General features: G+C 36.6%; 2 protein-coding genes across 3 annotated transcripts in view; one reads left to right on the forward strand and one right to left on the reverse strand.

Moving 5' to 3' along the window:
• Positions 1-25,029, forward strand: part of LOC134839181 (branched-chain alpha-ketoacid dehydrogenase kinase-like) — a 557,313-nt gene that overhangs the window by 303,883 nt on the left and 228,401 nt on the right. The gene's annotated exons all lie outside the window — the stretch shown is intronic.
• Positions 482-25,029, reverse strand: part of LOC134839272 (delta(24)-sterol reductase-like) — a gene marked incomplete at its 3' end in the record, with an annotated part of 28,790 nt that continues 4,242 nt past the window's right edge. The window contains 9 exon segments of the mRNA XM_063854769.1: positions 482-580; positions 936-1,178; positions 1,745-1,909; positions 5,549-5,700; positions 6,070-6,198; positions 6,352-6,429; positions 15,033-15,198; positions 15,554-15,653; positions 16,403-16,512. Of these exon segments, the coding sequence (XP_063710839.1) occupies positions 482-580; positions 936-1,178; positions 1,745-1,909; positions 5,549-5,700; positions 6,070-6,198; positions 6,352-6,429; positions 15,033-15,198; positions 15,554-15,653; positions 16,403-16,512 (1,242 nt within the window).

The raw sequence follows: 25,029 nt of genomic DNA on the forward strand, positions 1-25,029 counted from the left end.
GGGCAAAATTTTAAAATTTCAAATTTCAAAATTACGTCGCGATTATGGTAAGCATTTTTTTCGAAAAAAAATTTTAAATCAGTTTTTTTGTCACCAGTCTAGTCTGTTCGACTGTTCTCATACAGCCGAAGAAATGGTTTAATTTTTTTTCTACTGTTATTCAAAAATGTATGAAAATTGTATGACAAGCATTTTCTCCATACACTTGATGTATGGAATTGTATGATAATGATTTTTGTTATATGGAATTGTATGATAAGCATTTTCGGTGAATGGAGGTCAACCCGGGGTCTTTCCTTCATGACTCGCAGATGGTGGGGTAAAAAAGATATACACCAAAAGGTTAAATTTCCAAAAACTCTAGATCATTTCTTTCCAATAAAATGGCAACTTATAATCGGACTTAAACAGTTTATTCAGCCGAACTTTCTTTGAAAAAAGAGACAACTTAACTGGTTGATTGTCAAATAAAGAAAGTTACCCTTTCTCCCTCCTGACAAACTCTTCCACCGTTCTTGTAGTTTGCACTGCATCGAAGCTGTCCCTTTTCGGAACTCCATACACGCCAATGTCCACAAACCTATATTTAAGACATGAACCATTCAATTTTTTAACATCCTATTAACGTTAGATATCTGAAACGATCTGTATGTCACCAAAAATAGTTTGGCGATAGAACGTTTTTTTTCTAAACCAATAATCAAAGTTGATCCTTTTATAAACAAAGTAGGTTATTACTACGCCAAGCTCGTTATTTCGGTAGTCTGTGGATTCCAGGGACATGCCTGTACTTTAAAGCATTTTTGTCTGTAGTTTTAGTTTCTGCGATTTGCGGAGGACCTGTGAAACGCTATCAAGCCTGTCTGAGCATAGTCCATTTCTATTATAGTCAGTGAAAAGCATAGATCTCCAGAATTTCAATGAGTCCAACTTACATGTCTGGGATTTTATCGTCCGTTCTAAGCATTCCCAGATTGTTTGGCAACTTAAACGGGCAAATCCATAGAGGGTAGATTGACACCTGCTCCTCGAACATATCCAGGGACCTCTGGAGGCTTTCCAGGGGCACCAGCATATCTTGGACCATGTGATGTTGTTCGTACAGTCGCTTGATTGTTTTGCCCTGGGTCAGTTTGAGGAGGGAGATTTTTGGTGGAATTAACCAACCAAACACATACCTGAACAAAAAGAGTGAGTTGAATTGAGTGGAACAAAAAATTGATTGATAATGCCATTGCGGTTTAATTGGGAGAATTCATTTCCTAATGAGCAGATACGCAGATATTGTAACGCAACTCATCACAGAGAACCAAATATTACTTATCAAATTATTAAAGTTACTAAAACTCATCAAAACTCTTATTTGGACTTTGGACTCCAAGATACATTGCATTGAATACGTTATGTGTAATAATGTCATTTTATTTTGGCTCGAATGTCGTGTCCCAATGCCCTGATCACATGTGAACAATTCGCCCTCTACTACCCTCATCGAGCAAGTGAACAATCTCCGATCCCCCAAACAAACAAAAGACAAGTAAAAAAAACCAAATGAACAATCTCCCCCTAAATCAATTTGGGGGAAGGGGGTATTGTTCACATGGCACTGATTAGGAGTTGGAGCCACTACCTCTCCTAAAGGCAACCCAAACTAATCATAAAGCTACCTGGATATAGAGCGTTTACCCCGAACAAACGAAAAGATTCTTATTAAAAAGATAACTCTTTTTGACATTTAGATGACCTGAACAAGATGTTGTTTCCGAATGGGATGATGTCCTGGATCTCCCAGAAGATGGATCTAGAGTGTCTGTGGTAGTAGTCCCTCAGGGGAATCCACTCCTCGCATACCACCCCACTCACTCCGTCTCTACTCTTCTTCAGCATGCACTCCACGTGTTTGAAAAACCTGAAAACATTTCTGTCAATGATGAAAAGATGTTAACCCAAATTCCACTTTTTGGCAAAACATTTTAAGAAGTGGTTTTGGCAAAAAGTGCAAATTTTTACTGGACAAAAAAGTTTTCGCCAAACATAAAACCAGGATTGGCCTTTAAAGTAAAGCCTTACTAAGGTAACACCTCTCTTGCAATGAGTGTTGCAGAAAAACTCTATGCGATGAGTGTTTCCCGTAAAACTCATGTCTTGGAGTCCGTATTACACTGCCAATTTGTAAGTTCTTTATTGTAAGATGAGCGGTTCAAGCCAATCGTAATCAAGCTCCACTTTTTCGTTTAAAACTGCCCGTAAGCAAATGAAAACAAGGATCGACAGTTGCAATGCTGGATATACAGAACGTTCCGATCACATTCATAAAAAACTACCTTTGAAAAAAAAAGAATTACGTTAACTACGTGTAATCGACAACAGTTGTAATCAAAACATGAATAACAAAGATATACTTATCTAAAATGAATAAGTTAGTTATCACTTGGCTAACTTGTAGCCATCAAACTTTTGAACACTAACAATTGGAGCTATCAAGAATAGTTGGTCCTGGTAAACTGACCCGCTCTTTTACTATTATAAAAATGGAAAAAGAAGTTTTCCTAAACTTTTTTCTTCTATTTTCGCTCAATACTTTTTGAAAACCTTTTAATGCCGGCAAGCGCTAAATTAAGCTATCATTTTAGTTGTTTTTTCTTAATAAATTCGAATTTCCTCAGCCCAAATCACTAATTTTGATATATAAAACGTTACTCGCTCGAAATTGCAGCAAAATTTGAAAAGTTCAAACCGGTTTTCCTGGCAACTGAGACATTTTGAAAGTTTTTAATGTCCTTCGAATCTCGACTAAAACGGCATCAATAAATTATATCACTTGATCCTTTCTTATAACTTTTCCGGTACCTCATTTTGAGTGGAAAACAAAAGAAGAAACAAAACTAAACCGCACATGAATACAAAGTTTCTCACATTTTCAATAGTCGGAAGAAAACGAAGACCTCTCGCAATTTAATAACTCTGTTTTAAAAAGATACTTGAAACAGTACCAACAAAAAGTTTGCAAAGTGTCAATGATATCAAAATAAACTAATTTTTTAACAATTTTCTTTTTTCGACAAAAACAAATTTCCAAAACTCTGTAATTTTATGAATCGTTTCCGATCGGCCTTCTTTTAAAAGTAAAATGAGCCAATGAGAGAAAACTATCCGTAAATTTTCTACAATGCTGGGAAATTTTAAAAATAAACTTCAAAAGAAATCGAAAATCAAAACGCGAAAAATCAAAGTTGAGCATTATCAAATTTTTAATTTCTCATTTAAAAAAGACACGGCCTCAATGAATATCTTCACTACATTCACTACATTGACTGTCTTAAACCGCGTGGAAAAATCAACGTAGGCAAAGGACCAAAATTTTCACGGGACAAATTATCTTTCTAAGTTGAGTAGTTTTCCTCTGTTCTTTCGAAAAAAATTTCAACATGTTTTGGTGGCGGTTAATCTAAGCTTAAGCTCAAAAAATACTTGGCAGTTTGACCTTTAACTTTTTAAAACCTTTACTTTTAGTAGAGGACGCAAAAAGAATGCAAATGATTTTCACCATAAACAAGCGAATAATATGAGAAGCGTGTGAGAAAATGAAACGGAGCATTTTAGTTTCTAAGTTAATATTGTTCTAAAATCCGGATCTTGTTTACTATTTCCCCCCTTTTGGACCTTGTTAACTCTTTCCCCCCTATGCATGTAGTACTTTTGACAACCATTTCTGTATAAAATATGCATTTCAAAAACATCAACAATTAAGTGAGTTTTCATTTTTGCGCGTTCTTATTTGTATTACTCACTATTTATATAATACCCACGTAAAATTTTTTAAATATATATATTTCCTGATTGAAAAGGTGGCCGCCAAAGTTGAATTTTTGAAAATCGAAATAGCGGGAAATAGTTAACAAGATCCTAGATTTCCCTTTTTAAGAAAAAGTTCTCATCGATTCAGTTTTCTTGATTTGCGTTAGCTCGTGAAAGTTATACGAGATAATTCGAAAACAAAGATTTTAGAGAATACAAAAATAAAACGTTTTTCATTTCAGATGGAAACGTCGCGCACTTAGATCAATATGTTTGATTTTTTTTTGGACATATTTGGATAAATTAGTTGCTGATCATAGGAAACTGTCAGTACAAACCGATGCAGTAACATACTTTTTCGTTTGGAAACATTTTCTGATTCAGTTCCTACCATTGTTTTAGTACCAACAATTTTAAACAAAATAACAGGAAGAAAAGTAATTGCAGGGTATTGGCGTATATTTAGCAGATTTCATTTGATGAGGGTGGTTTAAATGAAAAAATGAGTTTCAATTTTCAACTAGGATAGCCGGTTACTGTGCAAGAATGTTCCGACTCCAGTCTTAAAAAATACAACTAAATTTTTCAAATTAATGTCGTTGTTTTCGGCGTATTTCTCTCGACTTCGCAAAAAAACTTAAAACCAATGCCAAAAAAGCCTGTGGTCAGATATAAACTCTACGTTCCACTGAGAAAGCTCAAAAAGTAACAAAACTGTAGAACCTGTAACAAGTCATTAAAACTGCAGTACCCTACATAAAACAGCTCTATCGCAAATGTGTTTAGTTTAAAGGCTTATGAATTTTGAAAAAAAAATGAAGAACAATTAATGAAAAAGCCAATTATCTTAACATTTCTGATTGGTATCGGTTCATAACTAAATGCACTGTTAAAACTAGAAGCATGAAGTTCAACTTTTATGCCATTCACACTATTTTCATCTAAAAGCGACAATAAGCTTCGCTAATAAAATAAAAAATAGGGAAAGAAAGCTTCAATTGACAAGCCACCGAAAGAAAAATTGGAGAGAGAATAAAAAAGAGTGTTTTTCTACTGAAATAAATCCAATGCTTAAAAATGAATTATAAATATTCTAAAAAAAATCAAGAAAAAAGAAAAATTATCTATAAAGAAACTTTGAGCTTCAATGAAAAAATTATATCACCTTAAAACAAATAGATACAAATTTGGAGCTTCATTGAAAAAATTATATCACCTTAAAAGTCTTGGAAATTCCAGAATTTTATTTAAATCAAATTTTTGCGCCAAATTTAACCCAACATAAGATCCCAAATACTGAAAATACTAAAACAATCAATCCACTCATAATCGTTCAGAACTAGTGAATTAAATATTGATAGACGCGGTCGCGCCAATGTATAGCGAGTTATTCAACAAAGAATAAGATTTGATACGAAAAGAGTCAGGGATATTTTTGACTATCGGCCACAATTTTAATGCAAATGAAATTCTAAAAGCTAAAACCCCTTCTAATAAAACGATTCATGCGTCTGAACTATTTGATACATTTGAACTATTTGTGAACTTTGAAAAAGGAAAACTTAAGCGAATGTCAAAATGTTATAATATATTTTCTTAAAAACAAAGCTTAAAAAAGCGCGCGACTTGAATCAGTGTCGTTACTTCATTCATTAACATTTGAAATTTACTTGGTTTTTTGACCAGCCTCAGAAACTTATTCAGTCACATATCTTACAGTAATGGCAATTAAAATGCTGCTTACACTTACCATGGTTTGAACCAGCGACCAATTCTATTCAACTTCTTGCTGTCGCATTTGTCGGAGAAGTTGGCCGTCATGACAACCGCCGTGTCTTTCGAAAACACGAGACACTCAATGAATTCGTCTGGGTTTTCCGAACTCAGAGATGACCGAAGAAGCTGAAACATTATATTGCGAGGAGTCATGAAGCGGTGCTTGCTTTCGTTAATCAAATTTCCAAAGCCCAAAAATTTAAGTATTTTTTTTGGAAATATGGGGTGCTAGGAGGGCATCCCGGGCACAGAAAAAAATAACGAAAAATCCTTCTTTCGTAATTTTTACTCAACGAAGAGCAACAATCAGTGGTGATAATCAGGCAGAATGGAAACCTTTCATTCGTAATTCGGACATATATGTCGCTTATGTTAATTTCGTTCCTGAGCAGATCCTCTCCTTTTATTATCCGAGATTTAGAATTTTTAAAAACCAACTGCCAAAGTACTATCAAGTTCTATACATCATCGGTCGAATCATGAACCCTTAATTACTTCTATGGCTTGTTGCATGGAGTGCATTGGGAAGTAGTTGATGTGAACAAATTGCTTCGAGGGTACAATTTTGATCTTCACAGACACCAAGAAGCCCAGAGTGCCATAGGACCAGGGCACTGCGTAGAACTGGAACAAATATACCATTAGCTAATTCATATGAGTGAATAGGCTTCATCAAGATACGATTCAACTCAAAAGTTTGAAAAGAATTACGCTGAAATTCTTTGTGTCAGTTGTAGATTCTGAGACGTCATCAATTTATCTAACAAAAAAACTCACGAGGTCCTGATTTTCTTCCTCTGAGCAGACGATGACTGATCCATCAGCCATGACGAGTTCATACTCTTGACAGATGTGCTACAGGAAAATACTTCAAATTAGCTGGTAAATCGTTCCATATTGACGGATATTCGGAGATAATGTTAAAAATTGATGATGAAAACGAGTATCTTTTGGCGCTATCTTCTTCTTTCACTTACCACTGTCTTTCTCACGAAAAAAAATACACATTAAAAACTTTTCACAAAACATTCCATATGGATACAGTATTTACAAAAAAAAACTGTGATGCTTAAACCTTAAGTTATAGTAATGTTAATTCAAGGGCATCAATTGAGCAATGACCCCCCCCCCCCCCCGATACGACCTATTGAGCTGTCCGATACGACCCCAAGCAAAAGCGACAAAAAGACGTTTTCTAAAGCGAACTGGTGGTTGAAGTGTATATAGGTTGCAATCATATGGCCTTCTGAATATTTATTAAATGATTGTCGAGAAAAAGTTTTTGAAAATAAAAATCAATTACTTTTCTTCTTTTTTTCGATTTTTTTTTTTGGTTGCCTTGAGGTAAAAAAAAGCCAGTATCAGTTCAGTGGCATCCTATTAAGTAAGCAGTTGACCATTTTTCTTAAACCAAAACAGGAAAAATCCGATAATGATGCGACTAAATTGGCTTTTTTTAAACTCTGAACCTAGTTTGTGGGTTTTCATAATGTGATTTTTGATTTTTCGCGTTTGTTCAAGAACTTGGTGTATAGTATTATACAATTAAAAAGTAGTTAATGTCCTTATATACATGTCTCAAGTACCTCTTGCTCAGTTCATACAATCAAGGCTTCCATTTTGATTGTGTCGTTAAGAATAACAATAACAAAACTGCTCATATCAAGGCAAGGCTTTTGAAAATTTTGACTGCCCCGTAACTCGAATAATTCTGATTAGAAAAAACAATGATAATGTTATGATTTGTTTTTATGTCTATCTTAATGACCTTCGGTATTGATTAAATACCCGTTAACTCGGCTTGATTCGACCAATGTCATTGTGTGTTGGTTCTAGTTTTAATTTAGAACGTTTTAAATTCACACTTTATTTTACTTGTTACCTATATACCTACATAGATTAAAAGAACGTTTTATTATGGCGCAGTCAAATGAATCGAACGTGCGCGGAATCCCCTCCTTTTGGCCGAACGATACTGTAGAGCCATCGCATTCCTGGAAACAATGGAGCCAACAATTCCAGTTGGCGATAAATGCGGAAAAAAATCTGGACATAGATAGTCTCATCGGACCGGAGGTACCAGAAACGCAAATTCCTATATTGAAGCAAACCACAGGAAGCGAGTCGGACACAGACAGAACCAGTAAAGAGATGAGGAACAAAAATGCGATGAAACAATACGAAGCCGCCGATGAAAAACGGATAAACGAAGAAAAGAGAAAATTCAATGGGCTGAGACGGACTGAAGCTGACAAAAAACTCCACTCGATTTTGTTTTTAGCACTATGGAGCGAAGGAAAAAAAGTTTTTGCTCAAAAGAACCCTCGGGTAAGGATTTTAGCTATCTCATTCACGGAGTTCTGGACATTACTTGACATCACATTTGTTAAAAATCCTAATACAATGTTCGAGAGGTACAAACTACTAAGGCGTGAACAAAAAGATCGGGAATCGTTCGAACAATTCTGGGACATGCAACATAAGGTAGAGCGACGAAGCTGAATGGATAAGAAATATCTTCATTTGTAACTTGAAGAATACAGAAACTCAAAAGAAATTACTCTCAGCCACGATAAGCCCGTCGGAAGCGCTCAATCAGGCCTTCATTGATGAAAAAGGCTATTTTAACCATCAAAAATTGACTGACATGGCGAGATCCTCGAGCAATGGGCCAACTTCTAAATCTTTTAATTTACACAACCAGATCAAGAAAGAACTAAGCCTCAACATAGAAAGAAGTAAAACTTGCTTGAAATGTGGGAACCCATTTACAAAAGGACATCTAAACGTATGCCCAGCGAAGGACATAACATGTAAAAATTGTAATTACAAAGGAAACTTTGCTAAACTATGTAATTTCCGTAACAAACGACCCACTGTAAATACTGTATCTGATAATGATGTAAATACTGAGAATTGTACTTACGTCCCGCCGGAAAGTTAGTGAAGCAAAAATCCAATAATCAAGAAATTTGCGGAGTGATAAACGCCTGGAACGAATGTGATAAACGAATGGAACGACGACGATTTCTCTGTATTGAGCGTTAGAACAATCTACGACAAAAATGGGCTCGAAACTAAGAAACTTTTAAATATAAGATTGGGGTGGGAAATGATCGTGAAAATGAACATTACGGTAGACTCAGCGAGCTCTGTTAGCTTTTTGAAACAAAACATGTTGCACGAACTTAAGCTGATATATCCCAACCTTTAAATTTATCCAGTGGAGAAGAAGTTAGAGACCTTTATTGTGGCTTCACTGATGATACCATCACTATTCTAGGAAAGATCATTGTTAGGACGCAATCCAACGGGTGGATAAGTGAAGAAACGCCGTTATTTATCACTGGTGGTCACGAACGCAATATTCTGGGGAAAGACAACTTAAAAAAGTTAGGCATAGGAAGGAAGCAGAAGAAATGCCCCCAGCCAATTTTCTCAGTCAGTCAACCACCATACGAGAGTAAGTGAAATAAACCACACTTAGCAACTGATAAATTTTTAAATTAAATTTAAAGAATTGTTTCCTCGAGTGGGAAAAAACCTTAACACTTGCAAGGTCACACACTTCCGCTACCTGTTCAACCCTGTTCAGGCAAAAGGGAGAAGAGTTCCCCTACACATATTTGCGGGAGTTAATGAATAATTAAGAAGAATGGAGACCTGGGGCACATTATAAAACTTCAAAAGGTTGACAAAGATTGTTTCATGAGCCCGATTGTTATAAACAGGGGAATAAAGACGGTTCAATTAAATTGGCATTATATTTTAAATTAATAAATGACCAGATTTTTGAAAACAAATACCAAATGCCAAACATCCATGAACTCATAGATAACTTGGCCTTACAAATCTTATAAAAACCCACTGGGCAGGTTTGGTTTAGCAACTTGGATCTGAAAATGCATACAACCAACCTAATTTGTGCGAAAAAAGAAGTAAGCAATGTAAATTCAGTATTGTGGGCGGGGAAACAACGGTTTCGGTTTTTAACTGAATTTCACGGACTGGGTGATATGCCCAACGAATTTCAACGGGTCATAGACTCACTTTTAAAGATCATATCGTTCACAAATTGTTATATAGACGATATTCTGGTGAATTGAAGGGATCACTGGAGGAACATAAAGCAATTGTAATTAAAGTTCTGACAATTCTGGACAACAACAAAATGGCGGTGAAATGGGGGAAATGTGCATTCTTCCAGTCAGAAATAAGTTGGTGAGGCTTTAAAATCTCGGAAGATGGAGTACAACCTTTGGTCGGTAAAGCAGACGCCAACAAGAACCTCCCAATCCCCCAGAACATTTCGGAACTGCAATCCTTTTTGGCTCCATAAATCAGTATGTAAAATTTGTACCAAGTTAGCTCTCCACTTCGTCCCCTGTTAAACAAAAAAATCAATATATAAATGGGACAATAACCATTCGTTAGCCTTCGAAAAACTACAAACAGAAATTTTAAATATTATGGAAAACAGTCAATTAAAAAAAACGAGATCAAAAACGGACGCCTCTCATAGTGGTCTGGGCGCAATTTTAGAACAATTCCAAGGGGGGCAATGGAAAAACAATTGCATTCGCCTCAAGAATTCTCAGCAACCATGAAATGAAATATTCCACAAACAAATTGGAACTGTTCGGCGTGGTGTAAACCTCAGAACAATTTAGAAATTACTTTTACGGGGCAGAATTCGAAATCGTAACGGACCATAAAGCTCTTCTTTCAGCTCTTTCGGCAAATCATAGTAATGAGACTATGCATAGTCGACTGACCCGCTGGGTAAACATATTGTTACCTAAGATTTCCCATATACCAGGAAAAGATATGGGTTTACCGACCTCTTATCTAGATTACCTTCGAGAAAAGCCCTCCCACCTTCTTATTACGACGAAGAATTTGTTGTAGCTTCAACCGACAAAATTCCAAATATTTTATCCAATAGCGACCATTCTAATCTTGTAAAAGTGGATTCTGTAGATAGACCGTCGGTGGCTGTAAATACAAATACGCTCGTTGATAGTAATATCCTGTCGGGAGTAGGAAAATCAAGCGATCCAATTGGTCAAGATGCTTTTAACAGCTCTTTAGCTTATCTTAATCTTAAAATTATTGCCGCTATCATATCTTGAATTAATCAGTCACTAAAAATTGGCAAAAGTTCTCATTTTGAAGCAGAAAATTGTTCTTCCAAGTTTTTACCTCTTGACAACTCTACATAGAATTACAAGAGCATTATTTTATCGGACAAGGTGTTTTTATACTTTCTCATTAAAAATAAACACTTAATTCCACAGAACAAAAAAATTTTCGCAACACAAAAATAGACCTGATTACCGGCCCATTACTTAATATTCCAGAAGAACACAGTTTTTCTTTAAAGTTCAAAGATGAGCACCTACCGGACAATCACGCAAATCTTCTGAAAAGATTCAAATCCGACTTAAAACTTCCCAACTCTCCGTTGTTTACCGAAGACCACTTCTCCAAAAAATTACTACAACTGATGACGAGAGAGTACAAAGTGATTTGGGACCTAATAGACACTATAAAAACCGGACGACCGATGGGCATTCACGAAAATTATTCGAAAAATTGCGCAAAGGACCTTCACATGAAAGACGACTTATTATTCTTAGATAATAAGTTAGTCGTACCGGCAACCATCAGGGTTATCTTCAGCTCTTTGCTTCACGAGACCCATCCAGGCCAAATCGGGTTGAAATTTTTAGCAGAAAATATTTGGTGGCCCCATTTCTACCGAGAGATATACCATCAAGGGAAGTCATGTAACCAATGCCTGAAAGCCGGAAAGAACCTCTAAGTTTTACTTGGTATGGACCATACTACAAAACTACCCACGTCGTCGTTCGCAAACGAGGAAAAAACCTGGACTTCGCAGGACCTTTGGACATTTTTTAAGGAACAAAAAATATATATTCTCTTGTGCACCGTTATCTCATTTTTAAACGATTATTGCCATCTTCACGGAGTTCCAAAGAAGATTAGAGTCGACAATGGGTCGTGTTTTTTATCATACGATTTTAAAACCTTCTGTGAAAAATATAACATCGAAATCATTTACTCTACAGTCGGCGACCATAGATCCAATGGGCTCGTGGAAAGACTTGTATTTACTGTCAAGTCTAATTTATTAACCAAGTCATTTGATTTACCAAAACCTTCTTTAAACTCTTTGATCGAAAAATTGGTTGTACTCCGTTCGAGAAACATTTTAATAGAACGGCTAACACCAGATGCAAAAATCTGATTTCCCCTGATAACCGTTTAGAAAAAGGAAAAATAATTCTATGCGACCAACGGTCCAGAAATTGGGAGTTGCACGACGGCGCGGCAGACGGCTATCTGGACGCTGATATGGACACTCAAACCAACTCCGAAGACAACCTGCCGCTAGCTCTCACAATCCCAAGGACTCCCGTTCCAGAAGCTCATAATCCGGACAAAGGCTCAAGATCGATGAAGAAACTAGTCTCTGGAGGTAAATACTATAGAAGACCGGCCAACACAAAAAATTGGGAACCTTATTTTAATCTTGTAAAGGAGGATGTCATCGGCTCATCTGAGCACACCATACTACTTGATAACGGCCACGTTTTAGAAAAATCGGATCTAGCCTACAAAGGAAAACTACTCCCCGGTCCCAGGAAAATTGTTGTGAATCAGTCAACCATCGGGCATAATCTAACTATACCTTCGAGTTTAGCAGGAAAGGGGAAACTATTTACTCCGAAAAAGACAGTTGGGAAAGATCAAACCCAGCTAAATCAAGGGATATCAAGAGCGGATAGGCGTTAACATGTGTCTGGCCCGTCGACAGATCCATGTTTTACACACGATCTTTCACGAGACATCTCAGATTCCTCGTCCTCTTGATATTTAAACTCTTGGTGTGGAATAATAGACGACTATTTCGATGATATGACAAATAATAATGTACCGCTTAGCCAACAAGCCGACTCGGGATCTAACCAAGGGTTAAGTTTTACAGGTGATGACCACACTCAATCAATCAGGCCTAATCTCACTGGATCCACAGAAAACCCTGCAATCGTGGACGCGCCAGACGCAGCGGCAATAGAGGGTTCTGAAAAGAACCAGATTCTATTGGACAGTACCCCAGAAGAACTTTCCCCAGTGGAACAACAACCGAGGCCGTCTAGACCTTGCAGAAACGTGGGTCCCCGAATTCTTCGGAGAACGAAGATACAGCGACATCGTTATAGAAAAGGAAGACCCGACCACTGAAGTGTTTACGCTACAGGACGACCATCTTAGCTCAACGAGGGCTACTTTGACTGTCACTTCACCATCAGAACTCCTAGCACCACTCGTGGAGGTACCTCCAAAAACCTCCCTCGTTGCAGAAACTACCTTATCCTGGACATCACAGAAATCTATTCAATCGGGACAAGCAAGACACACCCCGATTCAGACATTTTGACGAACACATCCTACGGATCTTCCTCTTCACCCCGACCTACAACATACGACACAACTGACAATATAGAAGGAACCAGTGATATTTCATCGACAATTGATACAGACCTGAAACACAGACTAGATTTAATGCAAGATTTATTTGAAAACTGCCAAAATTTTTTCAATTCTTTTCTCAATTATTTTCACTTTTATAGTATTCATTTTAACTGACCTCCGTTATTGTAGGTAATTTGGTACATGATAAATGTACATCTTGTAGATTAGTGTTGTTTCATTTAATTTTTTTTTATTATTGTACAGCGGTAAATTCTGTATATTCACCCTTTGTACATTTGGCCTTTCCAAATTTCATTTGTAGATTCCATTTTTGCTTGCTGTATTATTGTTTGGCGCAGTTTGTGAAATTTTGTTCCTACTTTGAAGGCGGAAATAGGTGTATATAGAACTAGTTTCAGTTAAATTGTAGTTTTAAGTTTTTTCCCGGTGGAAAATGTTGTGATTTGTTCTATGTTTATCTTAATGACCTTCGGTATTGATTAAATACCCGTAAGCTCTGCATAATTCGACCATCGGGTTCTAATTTTAGTTTAGAAAGTTTTAAATTCACACTTTATTTTACTTGTTTTATTCTTTTAAGTAATTGTACATTAACTGTACATACCTACATAGATTAATAGAACATTTTATTAGATAATTTTAATTGTATGTATGTAACATGAGTGCGATATAATTATCAAAACTTATGTAAAAAAGGGAATATTCGTACCAAAATTAGACCGGTGCTAACATACGAGCTTGGAAATCTCAAGATTTGAAGCTAAATTCTTAAGCTTTCCAAACTTTTGTTATAAAATTTTCTGAATATAAAACACAGCCAACAAAAAATTGGAAAATAGTCAAGGAACGCGAGGAAACGATAAAGTCTAAACTTTGGAGTTTTATATATGAAAAAACTTCAGAAAGTATATATATGGTCGTTAAACTCTTTGAATTTTAAAAAAATTTTGCAATCGACACACTTTTGATTTAATTAACTCAAGTTGAGAAAACTGAAATAACAGGTTAAAATTTTTTATTCCCTGAGAGTAAAACGTTAATTACGCTGGGAAATCTGAAAATTAAGATCCATTTTTGAAACTTTTGGTCAGGTTTGTTAACGCTATATCAACTTTCGTAATTCGAGGGCGCAATTTGCCTAAGTTTTACCAGATGAACTGGAATTGAAATCAAAGAGTGCATATATACCTAAGTGCATCCATTTGATGTATAAATGCACTTCTGAGGTTGTTAGAGCACTTTAAGACATTTTCCTGACTATTTAAGACATTTTCTTTAAGACATTTTCTTTAAAAACATTTTAAAAAATCGATTTTTTTCAAAGACATTTTTCAAGCGTTTGTTTTCTGTTTTTAAAACTTACTGTTTCTTGTAGTACAAAAAGACTGAAATAGTTGAAAAAACGCAAGGATTAGAAAAATAGCTAGACCAAGGAGCAGTATGTAGAAGAATTCAATTAAACTTATCAATCGATACAGGCGCGGGGTCAGCATCTCGGAAAATTTCATCTAAATGAGTTAATCGAAACTGTTCAGACAAGTTAATCTTGAGACTGAGATGGATTTTCGAAATGTACTTTAAAATCCGAATCACAATCAATATGACTGCAATGGGATGCCACATTTGACCACCTAAGAGTTTTCCTCAAGGTAACCAAATTGACTGGGAAAGAATTGAAAAACCGACCCAATTCCATAACTACTTTCCACTCTCCGACAGTTGTCGTAACAATGGCTTCTTGGCCAGAGACAAAAAATGCTAACCAACCCTGATCTAAACTAATTTAGAGGTACTACTAAGTAGGACCCGAAGCCACATATCTATGTCTGAATGCTAGTTACAGCTTTTCTGGTTGATCTAGAGATTAAGCACAAGATAACGTGACACGTGCAGGCACTTTTTAGGGCTACAGTAATTAATCAGTTTTGTTGTCCGACCTGAAACAGCCCGTATTTGTGGGAAGATGTCTCGATGCCAGTGCCCATCACCAGACCCCCCACAGTCAGGTCATCTAACTCAGGCAGGATGGGGATCGTCCACCCCAATTGACTGAGGGTGTGAGACAGCTGGCCCATCGATACAAGTGGCTCACACCGAACGTATCTATACAGATTATTCAACTCTAGGTCATAACAGCATCTTATAAGAAAGAAACTGTTATGGGCGAAACTCAGTCTAGATATCAGTCACAGCTGTGTGTGTACTAAAAAACTCTGCCGATACAAACTAATAATTTTAACGCTGCCGATATATATACTAATAATTTAAAGTTTCGGTGAAACGTGCTTATGCTGTCAGTTAGCAAAAACATGCTTGCAAAAAAGTGCACTGAACAGGAAAAGAGAACACATTAAGTTTTCAAAATAAATTGCTTGCAAGAGCAAAATTGTTTACAAGCAAAAAGGAATTAAAAACGCCCAAATTTTGTCCAATTAGCTTCTTCTGCTGAAATGAATACCTTTGCTCTGTGTTGACCTCCAGAATGTCTACCAGTTCTATCTTGATTTGACTCATGCGCTTCTTGTAAACCATGTTCTGCAAAGATATTGTCTGCCAGCCTGCGGAAAAATTTCCATCATACATGATTTTAAAAACAACTCAAAGTTTAGAAAACCTAATTGAAAACCGATTTCTCCGATAAAAAAACCAAACTGATTGCAAAAAAAATATTTAATTGATTCCCTAATTTTATTTCCCTGAAACATTTCCCTAATTTCTCATTGATCAGTGAACTTATACTGCAAGAGAAGGCAGTACTCTACATGCAGCTCAATGAAGCAATAGAATACTGTACCCAGGGGCGGATCTAGGATTTTCTCGAGGTGGGGCGGATTTTCAAAAAAATTTTAAAATTTTGACGACCTTTTTTTTAGGTCGACAGGGGGGGGGGAGGGGGGGGGGGGGTTGGGGGGTGGGAATGGCGGATTTTCAAAAATTTTTTTAAAATTTTGACGACTTTTTTTTAGGTCGACATTACGAGGCCAAACTGTGCACTGGATAGGAGCACAATTTTGTGTCTGTATGTTCCTGGATTCCAGAGACAAGTCTTTAAACATGTTAAAATTTTGTCGGAACGATCAAAGAGAAGGAAAGAACAAAAGAAGAACAAAGGGGGCGTCCTTGTTGCGGAATCCGATTACAATGCACAAAATGCACATTGTATAGATTTTTTCCGAGCTCTCCTAGAGCACTAAAAAGACGCTTTTTTGGCCAAATTTTCTGCACAGCCCCCCCTAAATCCGCCCCTGACTATACCAATTAAAAATGAAGTATTTTCGCATTTCCAGCTGTAAATTTTTCAAACTACCTGGCCTAGCAGTGCACATTGGTTTAGTTGATCCACTCTTGATCCAATCCAGGACCTGCTGTTGAACTTTCTTCACCTTTCTTGGATGTTGATTTGGAGCAGAGCTTAATCTGAACAGCAGAACGAAGATGATTTTCATTGCGATGCGATTTGATCAATTTTATATTCCTTTGAAGTTATACAAAGGGTTGAAAGTTATTGCAAATGTTGATCTTTTGTCTCCTGCTGTACTAGAAACTTTGTGATTGTGAGGTCAAAGTTAACAGACAAGTTTTAGACGGAAGCTGAATGAAACAACAAAAAGAGAACATAATTTAACAAAACAAGCGGCGACGCAATGAGTTTAAGCAAAAATAACCAACAAACAGTTGGTAAAGTGTTAATGACTCTTCAGAAGCCATGACTCTTCGGAAAAAAGGATTGATCTTTTTTTATTAGTTTTCAACTTCCAAATGTCGCAGACAAAAATCAGATCTTGTCAAAGATCCTTGATTTTCAAGAATCTTTTGATTGACACTTTAATCATATAAGTAACCCAGTCACAAAAATATCGAGTGCATGGGAAATTTTTTCTTCCGCTGGGAATTCTGAAAACTCAAGTTCAGTTTTGAAACAAACAAACATTCAGGGTTTTTGTGGCATTTTAACTTTCATAAATAACTTTTCAGACTTTTCTTCAAGAAAATCAACACGACCTATTTATAAGTCTTCGTTACTTTATTGACTTTTGATTACATTCAAAATTTGAGATACCTTATCAGAAAAAGACCGAAAAAAACGGTCTAAAAAAGTTGGGGTGGGCAAATGTCACTTTTTGGTCGATTTAGGGTTAGCAAAAAAAGGGAAAAAAAAGGTGTATTTGGGCGTTTTTTTTATTTTTGGAAAGCCCGGCTAATGTTCTTCCCAAATATGTAGCAACTGTTGAGTTTAGATAACTTTTTCAAAATTTAGGGCAATTGAGGTCTAGTGTAATTTTAGGGCTAGGGTCGAAATTTTTTAAAGTCTGTTTCTCATCGAAAAATGATCCAATTGTTGAAATCTCAACAGTTCAGATGGTTTCTTGAGCTAAATCAACCGATTAGTCAATGAAATAATTTTTGGGTTAACTTTCCAAACCGAAATGAAAAATGTGTTATAAAGTGTAGTTACCCTGATAACCCGACTTAAGTATTTGAAAAAATTAAGGGGCTATTTTCAACAATTTTACATTTTAGCCCTAGAGATGTCACTTTTTGGCAGGGAAATGAGTTTTAGGTTTAGAACTTAGCCTATGACTGTTTTCAACACTGGGTTTTTTACGTTCACTCATTGGTAAGTGTTTCCCAAAAAGCCCTTATTTGCTATAATGCATTTTGTAGACTTTGAGAAATAAAAAATTCCACTGATCTATTCATTCTGGACATGAAAGCACTTCAACTGGTCCTCATATATGTCTACTACACTTCAAAAGGGTATAAGATAAAAAATTTGCTTAAAAACATATTTTGCTCGCTTAAGAGGGGTGAACTTTGAAAAAATTTTAAAAGTCGAATTTTGGCTGGGAAATAGCTTTTGGTTAGCTGAAAAATATTAAATCTATGAACTTGTTTTATATTCCACTATCAGAAGCTAAAGAGAATTTTTCAATGACCTCTTGTTCATCATAATGCAATTTTTAAAATTTGAGTAAATCGAAGTTGAGTACATTTTTTTTTGTTCGAGTTTAGTACTTTTTTTACTCCATTTTGATTTTCTCATCATCTATTGGGTTCATAAAGTTAAAATTGTATAAACGAACTTTTCGTAGAGTGTATAAACAATCACAATTGCTTTTAAAAAGTTCAGAAAACTTTAGAGTCTTTTCACGATTATCAATTTTGGAGTGAATTTTGATATTCTGGAACATGTCGCTCAATGAGATTAAACTTCACTGACGGATTTAACCTGAACATCAAACCTAGAAAATTAAATGTTGGCGAAGATATAGCCTTGGGCTAGCAAAACTTTTTTTATTTTCTACGTTCAGCAAAAAAAAGCTTTACAACGACTCCTGGTTCATCGTAATGCATCTCTGAAAAAAAGGGTAAATCGAAGTTGAGCCAATTTTTTTTCGAAGTTGGGTCTTTTTGGACCAAAATTTGTTTTTGCAATCGACTATTGGATTTATGAAGCTTAAAAAAACAAGTATATTAACTCTTCATAAGGTGTAAACAACAACCTCAATGAGTGAAAAAATTTAAAAAATTTTTTGGGTCATTTCACGATACTCAATTTTAGATTGAATACTGATACTCTCGAGCACGTCGTTCAATGAGATGAACTTTCACTGACGTCATTTTTCTAGTTAAGAAACCTCAATAAATGAATTTTATGTGTCTGATAGATTTTTTGGAAAAATTTCAGATAGTTTTTTAGAAGGAGAACCGTTTGTGGCAAAGTCAACTTAGATGAAAATCAATTTTTGGTTAAAAAACTGCTTTCGGTAGCTGAAGAAACTCATATTCCTAAGTTGTTCTGATAATCATTGTTTTTTTTCAGCGACCCTTTTTTGCTATGATGCGATTGTTGCAACTTGAGAAATCCAAAACTGAGCCGGTGGAATTTTTTTGGTGCAATGGCTTTTTTGCTTCAAGTTTGTTTTTCTCATCAACCATTAGAAATAAAAAATTGAAACTGTGTATGTACACTTTTCATAGTGTCTAGAAGATATCCTGAATGTGAAATGTTCGATTAAAAAATGATTTGGCTCTTTTTACCATATTCAATTTTCTAAAGAACACTGATAGTTTCGAATATGTCGATCAACTAGATGAAACATCCTTGACGGCATCAATCTGGATATTTAACCACTTATTCTGAACACAAATTGTGCCTAAAAAATTTTAAAAAAACTCTCAGATAACATTTTAGCTGGAAAATCGTTGGTGGCTTAATCAAGTGATGTAAAATTTGAAGAAAAAAATTCGCCAACGTTTGAAAAATTTATATTTTTGAAATGGAAATTTACGCTTTGCAAATTCAACCCTTGTTAAAAAAATTTGGATAAAATTTTATTGATATCGAGTGAAAATCTCTTAAGTATATCTTTTACTGTTTGTTTGATTTACTATGGTTGGTTTTGGGATTGTATTTGTTTTGTTGGTGTTGACACTTTACGGTAATATTTTTTTCAATTTTACGTTTGGGGGGTCAAATACTCTTTTTTTGTTTATCTTTAAAAATATCAGTCAATTCACATCTTCACCAATTTAAAGGTTGGGCATCAAATATTCACCAATTTAAAGGTTGGGCACCCATCTTCAAAAAGGTTTAAATTGTAACAATATTTTTATTTCAGTTTGGTAGCAATTTTGCAGTTATTTTGTTGTTTTTGGGGAAAGGGGTCTTTTTTGGGGGTTGGGCTCTATTTAGGCTATTTTCCTTTTTTTAATTTTAAGTCAATTTGCTTGTTAAAAACTCTGGAAGTTCGAGTCTTTTTTATGTTTATTCAATGAAGTTATAATTTCTTCGTTGGTTTTTGTTGTTTTTGCGATTTGAGTATGGGTTTTCGGACAAATTTCAGCCAATTTTCAAAAAAGGAGACCCCAACTCCCAAAAAGTGACATTGACAATGTCACTTTTTGATGTCACTTTTTGGTTACATAAAATTAACAAAAAAAGTGACATTAAAGCATGTCGCTTTTTGGAGTCACTTTTTAGCTACTTTAGTTGCCCTGCTCATGTCACTTTCTGCAGACCCCGTAGCCAAAAAGTAACCGGGCTAAAACCCTAACTCAATTTCGTACATAAACTGCTGAGTGATTTTATTGTTCCGAATTTCTAACGGCCGGAACAAAATATTGATTTGCTCAGGTTTTTTTTAGCTATTATAAATGTGGTCTATGAAATTCTGCGCAACCGGAGCCTTTTGCTGAGATCAGTTTTACAAAGAATGCTACCTTTCTATAAGACTCCGTGCAGAATTAAAAAATAATAAATTGTTGTTTATTTTTTTCAATTATTGCGTTAAATTTTAAACAAACTTTTTTAAGTGTCTTCAATGTGCGGTCGGAACAATCAGGGTTTTGCTTTGATGTGCAAGCAGTCTTATTCCATTTCACTTTTTTCAATTAAAACTCGAAACAAGTGTAGAATTTTTTCCGATAGCGCGTATGCGTGATAGAATTGAGCCGGTCAAAGTTTTTATTGGTGAACCAGTGCGGTAAAGGTAATAAATTTTTGACGTGGGTTTGTACCACAATCATAATATCAAAATTAAGGCCAAAATTTTAAAAACGTCAATTTTAGTAACACATTTTTTTTTTGCATTTATGAAGATTTGATTGACTGAAAGATACTGATTACGACAAACTTCTGGGGTCTGCATACGGTGTACCATTTTATATCTGAAATTCCGTGAGAGGCGACAATTCGTAGCAAGCGACAATTCATAACACCAGATTAAGCGGAGAACACTGATTCACTCGCAGTTTTCTTCTCGTACCGGATGTAAGCGCAGTAGAGTGAAGCGGAGCAAGCATATTCTACCTGTCAATGCCTCGCTACGAATTTTTGCCTATTATGAATTGTCACATGTTGCGAATTGCGAATTAGGGGAGCAGTGGTTACGTCTCCGCCTCTCAATCGAAAGGTCGGATGTTCGAGGCCCACCATGATCCGTGCTCGTTGCTTGAGGGTGAGGCAACATTACCCAGCCCAGAAAAAAAAACAAAAAAATTGCATGTAGTTCTTAAGCAGGGGCACAACAGCGGTTCGCCGTGATGAGCTGTACAGCTCGTATGTTGGTCCTATCCCTCGTGGATAAATGATCGTAATAGTTAAATTGTCGCTTGTTACGAATTGTCGTCCTACCCTGAAACTCGCAAAAAAAAATTCACCATATCAATTTCGCCGAACTTCCGTTTTCATGCCACCCCAATGTGAGAAAATGAATTCAAATTTTCTAGTTTTGCTTGTTTCGCCCAGATTATTTAAATTAGCTATGCAGACTGCTGAAGTGAATGATAAGAGGCAAGCAAACTTGCATGCGATACGAGACAAGTTAAGCAGCAGTCAGAACACTTAAGATTTTAACCTGCAGCGTCAGCCTTTGCTATTTCTTTGTAATTGAAATCCCATTCGGAAATAAAAAGAAAATTTTGGGAGCCATAGTCTTCTTCTTCTGCAGATGTTGAAACTATTGTGGCCTTTGCATTTTGGTTTTAAATCAAACATTCCTCTTAGCGCTACAAAGTTTTTGAATTTTGAAAATAACGACATTACGAGGCAGAATGCCCAGTTTGGCCTCGTAATGGATAAACTTTTGAGCGGTCTGTTTTTCTGACAAACTTAAGTGAACCAGTGTTCCCAAGCTTTGAAGTTTCAAAATTCATAGCTCTAGTGTTTTCTAACGTAGCAGTATGGAGTCTTTCATAGAAGTTACGCAAGCTACATCAGCAGTTATTTTTCTAAGCGCAAACTGTGGTATATAGTGAGATAGGGACCAGTTTTGAGTTTATGTAAGTGCTATCAATTGTTCTAGATAGAAACCAGTTTGAGTTTATGTAAGTGCTATCAATTCTTCTTTCTGTCTGGGGACCTGCTGTCGTGACCTTGCGATCTCTAATGTCCGATGGGATCTGAAATAAAAGAGTGCAGTAAGATTTCGATTTGATGCCTAACAGTTTGTCTACAATACAACTTATCAACCTTTTTGATTTTCTAAACTTACGACTTTAACATGGCGCAGCCAGCAGAGAAAAAAAGAGGGGGAAAAATCCACTAAACATAGTAGCATTTTGGGAAACACGAACACCGGAACCTCTAGTTTACTGGGAGGAAGGGATAATTAAATTTCACTGGGGGATGATAGCAAAGTACGACATTGATCCCGATGATTTCTATTTTGCGACTACTCTAAATGCGGCGGCTATCACGGCGTTGCCTGAAGAAGTCAATGGAAAAAACCGTCTCGATTCGGAAAAGAAGTTAGTCTAATCTATATCTTTGTATCGGAGACGAGGCGCAACGGATATTCAAAGCACGAAAACCGACGGGAGAGGAATGTAACTCATGAACGGGGACTTTTCTACGGACGAAAACAACGTGAGAGCGAAACGTTCGAAAAATTCCACGAGGAACTAAGCGCTCTAGCAGGTAGATGTGATTTTGCAAATGCGGCCGAAATTGTTCGTGATATTTTTATTATGAATATGCGGGAATCTGATTGCCAACGAGAATTATCACGATCAACTAAGTTACCTGAGGAAGTCTACCGGATCGCCTTATCATATGAACGTGGTGAGCGCGCATACAAATCATATACGGGAAAACCAGCTTCAACAGCTGCGGCAAGTTCAATAAAACAGGAACCGGTAAATAACATAAGAAGGGGACAAGGATTTTTTCGAGGTCGAGGACGTGGGGGACGTGGAGGATACACCCAAGGATCATGTAGTAGTGGGGGAAGCGGAAATAACCGTAGGTGTTACAATTGCGACGCACCAAATTTTACCCTTGATCACATCGCGAGCTGCCCTGCAAAGGGAGCAACATGTAACTCGTGCCGAAAATTGGGACATTTTGAACGAACATGTCGAGGAATTAGAAGAGGTACTAACCAATGGAGAGGACGAGGACGAGTCGGATTGGTTAGACATGAAAATGAGCATCATCAGAGTACGCAGAACGTAAATGACTTGAATGAAGATCCAGTGTCGTGGGTGAACCAGCAGGGGCGCGGGGAAAATGAATCCATGACGTCAGGATCGGACGACTACATGGTAATGTCAATAAAAAGGAAGAAGAATGAGACTGAACTGAAGATCCCTGGGGCCCGCGTTCAAGTTGAGGTGTCAGGGAAGAAGATGTGGTTGTGGATAGATAGTGGATCCCCAGTGACTATTTTCAGCATAACCGACCTAAAAACAACGTTAGGTAAAGCGAATATTCAACTACAGCCTTCAAAAGATGAATTTCTGGATTACAATAACAATCGAATAAACATACTGGGGAAGATAACAGTGATGATGTCATTAAACGGCTGGGCAGCACCAGCACAAGTGTCAGTAATATCCGAGAATCATCAGTCAATCCTGGGGCGCGATCTGATGGGCACCCTGGGCCTCGAGTTAGTCCAACGGAAGAAATTGATGGGAATCACAGGGGAAGGGATCAGTCAAGAGGAGGAGGAATATGACGAATTGTAAACATAATTCTGTAAGTTGTACCCAAAATTGTTTACTAGGATAGGGAAGATCCGGAATGCGAAAGAGCTGAATTTTTTGAAAATTTGAGGCCTATACAACAGAAAGGGCGCAGGGTGCCAATCAGTCTACAAGATAAGGTGGATAAAGAAATTCATCGGCTGATGAATGAAGGGCATATCGTAAAATTACAAGAGTGCTCAGATAAGTATTCCGTCTCCCCTATCGTGATTACAGTAAAAAAAGATGGAAGTATAAAATTAGCACTGGAATCAAGAGAATTGAACAAGCAGGTACACAAGAATAAGTACCAAATGCCAAATATTGACGAATTAGTAGACGGAGTAAGTCAGATTATCGCGGAGTAAAAAGCGAGGAATGTATATTTTACAACGTTGGATTTCACATATGCGTACGGACAAGTCGCCTTAGAACAAAAAACGAGCGAGCAATGCAATTTCTCACTAGTCGGTGGGAAATCCATGGGGACTTATCGTTTTAAAAACGGTTTTTACGGACTTACGTCAATGCCGGCGGAATTCCAAAAAGTAATTGATAATTTAATTAAGGAGTTCCGCCAAGCTAACGCGTTTATAGATGATATCTTAATTGCTTCAAAAGGAACTAAGATCGAACACATTGCGTTGGTGGAAAAGATATTGAAAAAGCTGGATGTCTCCAATGTCGCGTTAAAATTTCGAAAATGTGAATTTGCGAAAACAGAGTGCGAATGGCTCGGATTTCGAATTGGGGAAAGTGGTATCACACCCCTAGTAAGAATAACACAAGCAATAGAAGACCTGAAAACCCCAAAATCTCGAAAGCAGTTGAAATCTTTAATGGGTTCACTACACAGTTTACACAAATTTTCACCCAAACTCGCAGAATTAAGCGCACCTTTAAGGCCACTACTGAGTCAAAATAACGATTTTGTCTGGACACCAGTTTGCGAAAATGCGTTCCAACAATTAAAATCGCTGGTGGAAAATATTGTCGAATTACGACATTTCGACATTCACCGTGAAACTAGAACTATTTGTGACGCTAGTCACGATGGTTTAGGGGCCGTGTTAGAACAGTATTGCGCATCCGGGTGGCATCCGATTTCGTTTGCATCCCGTTACCTTAATCCGGCTGAGAAAAAAAACTCTACAAACGAATTAGAATTACTCGCGGTAGTGTGGGCCACGGAACACTTTCGAAATTATATATACGGCCGGTATTTCACAGTCATATCTGATCATAAACCGCTACTTACATCGTTGAATTCGTCGCCAAAAGGAAATAAAACATTTTTCAGTCAATTAACTCGATGGTATGATCGACTGGTGCCATGCGACTTTAAAGTTGAACATAGACAAGGGTCGAAAATGGGGATGGCTGACTATTTGTCTCGGTTTCCGTCCGCAGAGGCACCCGAAATAAGTCATTACGATGAAAATTTTACAGTAGCGAAGATAAGAA

Source organism: Symsagittifera roscoffensis, chromosome 2 (genome assembly GCF_963678635.1).
Source record: "Symsagittifera roscoffensis chromosome 2, txSymRosc1.1, whole genome shotgun sequence".
Taxonomy (NCBI): Eukaryota; Metazoa; Xenacoelomorpha; order Acoela; family Convolutidae; genus Symsagittifera; species Symsagittifera roscoffensis.